Source organism: Hypomesus nipponensis, chromosome 23 (assembly GCF_054491055.1).
Source record: "Hypomesus nipponensis isolate SF chromosome 23, ASM5449105v1, whole genome shotgun sequence".
In the NCBI taxonomy this organism is placed as follows: domain Eukaryota; kingdom Metazoa; phylum Chordata; class Actinopteri; order Osmeriformes; family Osmeridae; genus Hypomesus; species Hypomesus nipponensis.
In genome coordinates, this window is record NC_140383.1 from 2,129,697 (window position 1) to 2,140,554 (window position 10,858).

Here is a 10,858-nt window from a genome sequence, read left to right on the forward strand (position 1 = left end):
AATGTGACTGTACTCTATATCGGCCTATAAAACATCTTGTAAGAAGCAATTGTTCAGACATAACCTCAGTCCTTTCAACTATCAAGTCTTATTTGATGAATGTAATAACTAAAACATTATCAACACAATTTCAGAGAATATAGGACACTGACAGAAAAGGAGAAAAATAGGTCACGGTGCGACTAAATTAGACTTCCTTAAAACGCCAGAAAGGCTCCTCTCAAACCCGAAACCCTGCAAGACAGTTGAGTCACACCTAACAGGCCACTGTATTGTTCCTTTGGTTACACAGAAAACAGGCTGATAACCAACTGCAGGCTTGTTTGAAAGTCATACTGATCGTTCTACTGAACTTGTACACAAGAACATTCTAGCAACCCTGAGCGCCGCTCCTGCAGGGCTACCCTCCAGGATCTGTCATCATGATCATGATCACAGTGACTGACATCCAACACCACACCAGCAGACTAACCTCACCTACGGGACACGACCCCACCCTGAGCTGGAGGCCTCGTGGACACAGGGGCAGTGTGGGTAGAAACACGTCTCTCATCCTCCACAAGACTATCACAGTCTTCCCATAGTCAGCCTTTAAAAGCCATGTATTGTGACAGCTTCCATAGTAACGCACACACACACACACACACAACAGCCCACTAAAGGAAACACAAAATCCGCACAAACCCACAAACACAAACCCCACAGTAGTCAATGATGTGGGACATTCATTAATGCCCTAAAAACAATTAGGGCACAAAATGACATACTTTTGAAGTAAGGCCATTGTTTCAAAATGGAGATGGGACATTAGCAAGCCATGTATAGATTTGTCGCTACCCAGTAAACCACCAGAGCAGCCTAACCAGTGTAACTGTGTTCATATAACCACTTTCCTACTTACAAAAACAACAGGCTTGTACATTTCCCTGTTCTTTAATCCTAAACACACACCATTTAACTGACAGAATGAACACGGCCCTAATTAACTATACATTCACATGCTTGTTTCAAGTTGCTGTGCTGTTTATCAAACGCATTAAGTAAATCCCTCTGCATCCATATTAATCTGTTAATTCCAAGACAAAGTCCTTGCCTTCATCACAAACACAGGATTGTGTTCAAAGACTTATGATAAAAAAAAAACACTTTATTCCTGTATCATGTGATAGCTGTTGTGGACACATGGATGAAGATGTGCCGTGTAATGCCACAACCTTGTGTGACCGTAGGCTAAGCTTGTGTTTATGTTAAACATCTCTAGGATTCATCCTCTTCACACCAGTGTAGGTTTGTCTGAAGAGACATCCTGGATCGAGCTCTTTAACCCACAAGGGCACCTTAGCTTACTAAGCCTTTAATGGGTGTTTGTTGCCTTTTTGACATAAGACCAGTTAATGAATGCTAGGAAACTGTATAAAATCCTGCTAGGGAAATCCTGTCTGCTTTAATGCTTCAGGGAATTTGACAGAGGAAGAAAAACATTGTCTAAAAGCACAGTAATCAAAATTAAAGGGGTGTCCATTTGTCATAACATTCCTGCTGACTGTGTGGTCATATCTCTTCTGGTCAAAGTTCGGGACAAACTCTGGGTCCGGACCCTACATTCCTGAGTGCAACAGCTCGTTCAGAAACAGGCCGCTAATGGACCCCTGCTGCTCACGCTGCTACCTTCAGGCCTGCAGGCTCCATTACAGGAACGCTTTATCGAGTGTTCTCTTAAGACTGGCCATTTCCAGGTGGACCAGTTAGCTGCCCCTACATACACACTTACACCCCCCACCACCACCCCCCTCACAGACAGACTCGGGAAGCAGGGGGCAGTAACAGCTGATCTTTAAGGGCCTTCTATTTTTAAAGCCCTTGTTGCAGAATGGGCCAGCTCATCAGGTCTGACATACCATCCTGTCAGAGGTCTGCCAGAGAGGGACGAGACCCAGGCACTGCTTAAAGGTGCAGTCTCTCTCTCTCTCTTTCTCTCTCCCTCCCCCCCCCATCTCTCTCCCTCCCCCCCCATCTCTCTCTCCCTCCCCCATCTCTCTCTCTCCCCCTCCCTCCCATCTCCCCCATCTCCCTCTCTCTCCCTCCCTTTCCATCTCCCTCTCTCCACCTCAACCTCTCTCTAACTCTCTCCCTCCATGCCTCCCTCTCTCTCCACAAACTTCATGGGAGAGGCTGACAGTCAGCTGTCCATGGGTTGGACTGTCCTAAAGCTACGTCAGGCTAACCTCCAAACACCACACCACGGACAGAACATATTTCTGAATTGAAGTTATGACGCTGTAAGGCTGAGTCTTTCTTTGATATGAAAGTTAGCCCAGCAGACTGTCTCATTCCCCAAACCACCCGAGGCCAGCAACAATCAGCTGTGAGAAACAACAGACATGTTTGAGGCCCAGACAAATAGCTTACTGCAGAGCTGGAGTAAATTACATTCTGCTCCCTCAGTACCAGAATATAATAACATTCACATGGCCAACTGCTGCTTGGCAAGCTGTTATCAGGAAGCACTGTCACAGTCACAGACAGTGTGTGTGTGTGTGTGTGTGTGGTGTGTGTGTGTGTGTGTGTTGGGTGTGTGTGAAGTGAACAAAGGCAACTTCCGGCTTGATTTGCACAGATCGAACTTCCTGTGATTCAACTGAGGCCTTCCTGTCTTGGTGTGAGTCAGGTCCCATTGAAGGGATTCTGGTTCACCTGTGAGTTACATTTACTGTTTACTGTGTAGCTAATCAGGTCATATGATGATAAAGTGGTGTTGGGTGAGAAGGTGCACACTGCACAACATCAACCAGATATCAAATCATACATGACAGGTGCTGCTATTCTGGTCTGCATGTAGGTCATTTGCAGTTGTTTTTTTTTACAGATCGTGAACGGGCGGATTGTAAGTTTTCAAATGAGCGCCCCATCACTTCATAGACTCCCCAGTGTAACTACAACTCAAACAGTTGTCCTTCCTTGTACGATCCCCATTGTATTACTGAAACACATCCATAACGCAGTGTTCAAGAGAATACAATCAATTATCGCTATATATTCATTATCGGCTGGGTTAGTGTCTCTCCCTCCCCCTCCAAACGAGTGAGTGGGTCCGTCAAAACTTGACTTGAACACCTGTTAACACCAACCGCCTGTGTTCACACTCTCCCCTGCCTAGTCTTCCCTTCCAGAACGATCACACGTGAACCGATCGCTTCTTACTGTCGTAAAATTTTCAATTAACCAGTAGCACGATAAAAACCGAAAACCGCCGATGTACAGGTTCCACGTGTATCTGCCGTGTATTGGTTAGATACATAAAATGATACACGCAAAGGGACAGCGTTACTGTTTTCCTGGAGTCTGTGAAACGCGCGTTTTTGACAATTAGGGCTACGACTGAAGAACATTGTCAGCAGATTAAAATAATGTAACTGTGGTTAAATTAGGTTGTTGGTGACACTTTAGGGAGCTGCGCGTGTGTTCACAATTTCCTCGTGCGTCTAGGCTACCGCGAGGCGCGAGTTCCGTGGCTTACCGAGCAGTTCAGAACAGTCACTAATGAAAACATATCGAGAACAAACAGGTAACAGTGATGGGTTCCTGGGTAGGCTTACCTCTCTTGCTATAAGATTTAGGGCATCATCTTCGGCCGTCGACCTTTCCTTATTCGGATTTCTTTTCCGTCCAGTGCCTTGAGTTCCCATGTCTTGCCAATTATTGTCCAGCTATTTTGTACTGGTCCAACTCGATAAACGTTAAAGAACGACGAAAAGCCTACGTCTTCAGTAAAGTACAACTAGTTACACAATGTTACAGAAAAGTCATGCTTCAAAGTAAAGAAATTAGCTTGCGAAACGACAGTAAGTGGGCAATCCGTTTGTTACCATGCGCGCGGCATGGGTCATTGTGATACATCCGTCTTCAGTCCTTCCTGTATTTGATCCAAGCACAATATTACAACTCTGTATCAGAAATGTCTAGTCAATTACATATGTCGTCTGAAACACGTGGAGCTAGCAAAATGTTTCCAAATATATATTGGATGTATATCACTATTAACGAATTGCCTGCGGTTGTTTCGCTAACCTAAAAATAGTTCTGTAATACTATCCTTACTTTTGAGAGTTAATAGCCTACACATAGCCTTCAAAATAAACGTTCTAGTGCCTCACATGAGCACGCTTGAACAGAGAGTCGGAGCTGTCAAAGTTTCAAATCTGATTTGTCACAATCCTAGATGAGAGCCCGTGGACTAGGCTACACACGTTCCGGGGCAGTCAGCGACCACATTTCAAGAGACGAGGGCTATCGCACTCTCACACCCTCTCCGCTATTTTTAATGATGAGCGGCAAGCTCTAAAAACAGAAACTTTATCTTGTAGCCTACTTCTTAAAGGGGTATACTGAGTGGCAATGGGCTGATATGCTGCATCAATAAAGGCAGAAATGTGTTTGAGCCTTATACAGCTGTGGCCAAAACGACCCCAAAATAGATGTTCCAAACGGCAGTTTGGCTCCATTTTCTATCCTCGGAAGACCTTGATCTATGGAGCTTAGCCAATGTTTGTCTTTTTATGTCAGCAGAAGCCATAGTAGGACTTCGTGTTATTACCAAGCAAGCTACTACTGTTCTACTGTTTAAAGTCCAAATATGGTGTAAGTAACCTTATAATGCCTCATTAAAGCTCCTTAACCACTGGTGTTTAGAATCTGAATATTGTTTGACAGGGGTAGGGGACGTGTGTCGTCATCACGAAGGGACATAGACACGCGGAAATCCTACACATCCCGTTACACATAGGCCTACCTTAATTTAATCTGGCTTTTTTTTATATACGTTGTCCGTAGGCATGGTAAATTGAACTGTCAAGAAGCCATGTGATCTTTCAAGATGATCTCTGAAAAAGAAAATATTTAGATGCAATGCTGCCCTCTTCCGTTGGAAAAGTGGCATTTATTCTCAAGAGATGACTATAGGCTATGCAACTTGACATGACCAAAACTAGAGTTAATGACCACAAATCTATGTGACTGCCGATAAATATTTTGTTAATGGTGTTGGAGTTCTTTCTCAGCACTCTAGGCCTACTGTAAACAAACCTGTTTTGAGGGGTTCGTCTATTTGCCCTCCTGGCATATTCAACCCTGGAAATGAGCAGAGGCAAGTTTGAACATTTTGCGATTTCAGAAATACTCTACCATGGATGAAGAAAAACAGAATTATGTTTACTGCTTTTGTCTTTTTTCGAGAAAAAAAATATATACCTTTCCAAACTTTATCAAACCCCTTTTTCGAAAATATTGTTTCAACCTTTCAAAACTTTTCTTTATCAAAACTTTATTTCAACAAACAAAGTGTAACTTTTTTCACACTCATTACAACTGTCTTCTGCCTGGTATCTTCGTAAACTAGCTTACGTTTGTTGTGTGTGATAGCCAGGAAATACAAGTTAAAAAAGAAGTAATATTGATGATGCCACCAATTACTGATTCCTAAACGGACCCTATAACGTTTCTCTGCCTGTATGTCGCTAAGGAGGAAAGCATCCGCATCTTTTAATGAATACAACTATTACAGTCTTGTGGAGGAAGTCCTAAGGACTCTTAGCTGGCCGTGTCTCTCTTTTTTAATAATAAAAAAAATCTGTTTCAGTTCAACATTTGGGCTCCAGACACAGGAGAATAATAGCAAAGTGAAACAGAACACGTTCTGCACTGTATTAAAGAAAAGTTGCTGATAGGCTATTTTCCATTTTCTTTCAGTTTGAAACAGGAGTGGGGTTTTGAATAACATGTAATTCCCCTTTTGATCTGAGCCATACTTCTGTTACCGGACTCGGTCTCTTGTTGTAAAGAAAATTTATTTTTACTACAGCCAAGTTAGGCATTCTGATCTCATAGTTAGTAAAGTGTGCATGTGAAGAATATCTATCTTAAAATGTTTATGGCTTTACTGTGCGGGAGTTTATACGGTCGTTTAGCCATTTAACTTCCCATGTTGGACTTTGATTGTATCTTAATCAAGTTTGTGTCCCAAGAGTGGGACACAAACAGTCGTATTTGTGGTCTACCTTCAAACCAATAGGCTATATACAGTTGACCTTTTCAGCATGACTATTTTCGCAGTGCGTAGAAAAGATTTTTCGTAACTGGCTATAGTAATGAACCGAAGTGACTAAAACTACTTCGCACGACTGGATTGAAGCCTTGGGTTATTTTTGCTCTACGGTACCTGAGCGGTCCTCTAACCGTGTGATGGGGGAGCCGAAGCTGAGGCCGAGCAAGGCCGCGGGTGTGCGGCCTCGTGGAAACACTGAGGTAGGAACCCTCAACCCCAGAACCCTTCGGGTGAAGATGGTGCTACTGGGGAGCTCCGGAGTGGGCAAGTCTAGCCTGGCGCTGAGGTTCAACAAGGACGAGTTTAAACACACCATACCCACTGTGGGATGTAAGTACACATGCGGTCGCTGTGTGACAGTCACAGTATGTTAATAAAATAAGTGATGAGTTAATGTTATTTAAGTAATGTTAATGAAATACAATTGAGGAATTTGTACTCTCATCCCAGGTATCATAGTCCTCACATACAAGCTTAAAGATAGTATACGGAAGTACTGATGCTACCATTGCTTTGAGAACAGGATTTGAAATAACTATATATTTACATGGCTTTTTTTATACAGTGATTTTGAATGGTGTTTGATTCAACAAAATCAATAGTCACAGACTTTTAAAATGTTTCATCAAACTGCTACCAACCTGATTTGGTTGGAAACTACAGGAATGTTAAAACCGTTTGTGAGTGTTTTACCTCAGGGAGCTGGTTGAGGGACACTTTTTTACCTCATTGTGTCGAGTACATCTTCAGTCCTTCCTGGTGATGACAGTGTCACCCCCTTTCCCCCACAGGTGCTTACCTGACACAGGTCGTGCACCTGAGCGACGTCTCGCTCAGGTTTGAGATCTGGGACACGGCCGGAGAGGAGAAGTATCACAGCGTCATGCCGCTGTACTACAGAGGAGCCCACGCCGCGCTGGTGGTGTACGACATCAGCAAACGGGTATCTGGAGCCACACGGCCTGCAGAGCAGACACGCACAGACAGCCAGACTCTCTCTCTTCCTGTCTCTCTCTTCCTGTCTCTCTCTTTGTGTCTGTCTCTCTCTCTTCCATGTCACTCTCTCTCTTTACACATATATATATATATATATATATATATATATATATATATATATATTCTTCTCTCACTCTAACTTTCTGCCTCTCTGTGTCTCAATCAGTCGGCCTCTCTTTCACACACAAACACACATATAACGTGTTTGTTTATGTACTGTGTGTGTGTGTTAAGGAGACATTTGTCAGGGCTCAAATGTGGATAAAAGAATTAGAGAAGTTTTACATCCCTGGCTCCAATGTCCTGGTGCTGGTGGGCAACAAAGGAGACCTTTCTGATGTCCGCCAGGTCTCACAGCAGGTAAACACCACCTCAGTCCCTTGCAAACAGGTCACAGTGTAAACTATGCATGCATACACACACAAATGAATGTACTAACATACCATGTAAACTGACATTCAGTGATTCATAGTCGATCCAGGAGAACATTCCTTAATCCAGAGTATGTTAACGGTCCAACATTCTCCTCATGCTTTTCTCATGTTCACAGGAGGGGAGAAGCCTAGCCATAGACAGAGGCTTGCTGTTCACAGAAACCTCAGCCATGTCAGGGAATCAAACCAGTGAACTGCTGCAGGACATAGGTAAGCTTCAGACATCCTGCAGGTGTTACATGACCAGCACGGCACATGCTCAGCGACTAGTACGATACTGCACTGGATGGAAAATACCCTTTTCTCAAAGAGAATCAATGAGAGGAGTGTGTCTTATCTGAAGGGTACAAACAGGAACAAGATTTCTTTTAAAGTGTATCAGTCTCTGTTCTCTACTTTATTTATAGAATCTTCTTGTTCTCTTTTCTCCAGGGATCTAAAGGCCTGATGCAAGGTTTATATTCCTTTTGGCCTCTTATACTGCATGCTTCAGTACTTAGAAGGTTGTGTTGTAGTGCTTCAAACACTTTAGGGAGAATAGAGAATCATCTGGGTCCAACAAGGGAGGAGTGTGTGTGGAGTGTGTGTGGAGTGTGTGTGGAGTGTGTGTGGAGTGTGTGTGGAGTGTGTGTAACACACCTCTGGTTCAGCCCTCAGAGTGAAGAGGAGTGTTCTGGAACAATCCGGGGTTCTGTCACACTGGGATGAGTCCGAGTGTGTGGACCTGCAACAAGCTGTGACCCTCAACCCACTACTGGCCTCCTGCTGCCCCTCGGTTGGGCCTTAACGTGTGTGTGTGTGTGTGTGTGTGTGTGTGTGTGATAGAGAGACAGAAAGAGAAAGAGAGAAGGAGTGAGAGACAGTTTGTGAAAACAGGAAGTAGGAAGTATACATAGTGTTTGTAACATTTTAGTAATGAAATTAACTATTACCAGTACCAGTCACAGCATATTGGACAGTGGGAATCCTCATGATCAAGTGTGTGGCGTGTGGATTTACTATAATGTGTGTACATTTTCCATAACACACATAAGAAAATATGTACTATATGTTACTGTAAGAACAAGGATGACAAAATTAAGGCTGTCACAAATGTTTTCATTTGCTGACGATGCTCTTAGTTGTGCCTGTATTAGTTTTGCTCAGTACATGTGTGTGCATGTTTACACGTGTGTGCATGTTTACACGTGTGCATGTTCATGTACTGTGTGTATTTATATGCAAATGCACGTCTTCTGTCTATACTTGCATGTGTGTCTATCTGTATGCCTGTTTTGCATGCAGATTGCACAGCACACTTCTGCATGTGAAACACCTCTCTCAACCAGAGACATTAAAATCCTCCTCTCCCACAATCAGGGCCCGTCATCGGGGATTACAGAGCATCGCTCCCTAAGTGGGCTCCCTGTCCTCTCCTCAATATACTGACGCACTGAGTGGTCCGACGTTTGTTCGCCAAGAGAGGTCTCCAAGGCAGTTCATTCAGTTCACGCTAAATTGTAAACATGGCAGCATGTTGGGTGATGAATCCCTTCTGAGAGCTAGGCTGTAAACAGAGGGAGAGCAGCCATTTGAAGGGCCAACAAGACTGCTGGTATGAATTTTCTTTTAGCACTTGAGAGAAAATTAGAAAAAGCCTGATTGGGGCCAGGGACGTATCAACACAGTAGATGGATATTTTAATTGGTTGATTTTCACCGACCTCTACAGTCATAGGTTGAGCTTAAATTGAGCGTAAAAAAACACATTCACGTTTTGTGGAAAGTGGAAAGTGAGTGCCGATTCCTCCGTGCCGATTCCTCCGTAGCAACGGCCGAAATCGCTCCAGACACCAGTTCTTTTTTACCAATTAATAATTTAACTTTATTCATCATCAGATATCAACAAAAAAAATGACAGTGAATGGAAAATAAATGAGGTGGAAACCAAAATGCCGACTGAAAGTAGCAACAGTTTTCACGACCTTGTCAGTCTCTGACCCAGTCTCCACTTCTGGTTGCGGGAGCGCACACTCTGTGAGTGAGAACGGCCGATCCCCGGTTCCTCTCAGTCTCCCGACGGCCAAAACGGCCCACCGGTCGAATTCCCCTCCCGGTGTACCAGGAAGCAATGATGTCTGGATCTGATCGACACATAAGATGTAAAAACATGAGTGTCACAGCAAGAACACAAACCCATGGATGTTTTCTCAGTTGAAAATGCAGTCATGCAGCCAACAAATCAGTTTTACCTGTACCACAATGTACACTGCTTAATTTCACATCCCTCAACAGGATATATTTAATGAATTATTGTTGAATGAAAAATTCTACTTTAGATTTATGGGATGAGTAAGCCATAAAGACATCTCTTCTGACAAATCCTTAATTGTAACTCAAGGCTTTGGAGAATTCCATGGAGAATGCACGTAGTTGGTCGGCAGGAACGATTTTTTTCTTACACTTGTTGAGGACACTCAACATGATCAGGTGAAAGCGAGGTGACAGGAAGTCAAAGTCACCTACTCCTGATCTCCATGGAGCGGTCCGGATATCCCGCCTGCGTCTTCGCCAGCGTCCGCGTCAGCAGCAACACCAGGGCACAAAGCACAGCGCACACTCTCATGGCCAGCAGCTTTCCCGAGGCGAGACCCTCAGCGACGGTCAACCTGCAGTGGTAAACACGGAGGCTGTCTCCGGGTCTTTGCACGACTAAAGCTCGAATCGAGATAATTTCCTTGATGCATCTATTACCAAAACTACTGTTTGTAAAGTGTCTTTCAAACTCAACAAATCACAGAAATTTCTGACAATAATATTTGATGGAATATAAGTAATACAGGTATTCTAATTCTGATTAATGAATCTGCCAATATATCTTATTGTCCAATAAAATCACACTGATAAGCACCGTGTCTGAAAAAAAAACATATGTACATTAGAAAGATTATTACTTACAGTATAAAGATGCTAATGGGATTCTGGTTTCAGATCTTCAAGCTCATAGACAAGAAGAACACTTCCACTCTGTCTTTCTCCCTGGACGAAAATACGTATAAGTACAGAGCACCTAAGCTTTCAAGGGTTCTCTCTGGTGTCAGCTTGTTCCCTCAGCTGTGTGCTTCTCTTGGCTGGGTGGAGGTAGTGGGGTTGGTGAGCAGTCTTGGCTGGGTGGAGGTAGTGGGGTTGGTGAGCAGTCTTGGCTGGGTGGAGGTGGGACGGTCGTAGGGCTGGTGGAGTGCAGGGTCAGAGATACTGAAGGCTCAGTCATCTGTTTATATTCCAGCCAGAGGGAGGTTCATGTGCTGATGTCATACCATGTATGGCACATGCTGCTCACAGACACACAT

At 43.7% G+C, this 10,858-nt stretch overlaps 2 protein-coding genes across 12 annotated transcripts in view; one reads left to right on the forward strand and one right to left on the reverse strand.

Annotated features, from left to right (window-relative positions):
- The window catches only part of lrrfip1a (leucine rich repeat (in FLII) interacting protein 1a), a 36,960-nt gene extending 32,528 nt beyond the window's left edge, over positions 1-4,432 (reverse strand). For 4 of the 11 annotated variants that reach the window (XM_084689673.1, XM_084689670.1, XM_084689671.1 and 1 more), the window contains exon 1: positions 3,597-4,372. In XM_084689673.1, the coding sequence (XP_084545799.1) occupies positions 3,597-3,686 (90 nt within the window). In that variant the 5' untranslated portion in view covers positions 3,687-4,372. Of the gene's footprint in view, positions 1-3,596 lie in introns of all 11 variants that reach the window. The other 7 variants (XM_084689668.1, XM_084689667.1, XM_084689674.1 and 4 more) reach the window with 6 other exon arrangements.
- Positions 4,433-5,846: 1,414 nt separating this feature from the next.
- On the forward strand, positions 5,847-10,629 carry LOC146233562 (ras-related protein Rab-17-like). The gene is made up of 5 exons (XM_084689286.1): positions 5,847-6,430; positions 6,892-7,043; positions 7,331-7,456; positions 7,647-7,740; positions 8,181-10,629. Exons 1-5 carry the CDS (start codon positions 6,238-6,240, stop codon positions 8,315-8,317), a joined length of 702 nt encoding a protein of 233 aa, XP_084545412.1. The 5' UTR covers positions 5,847-6,237; the 3' UTR covers positions 8,318-10,629.
- The last annotated feature ends 229 nt before the right edge of the window (positions 10,630-10,858 follow it).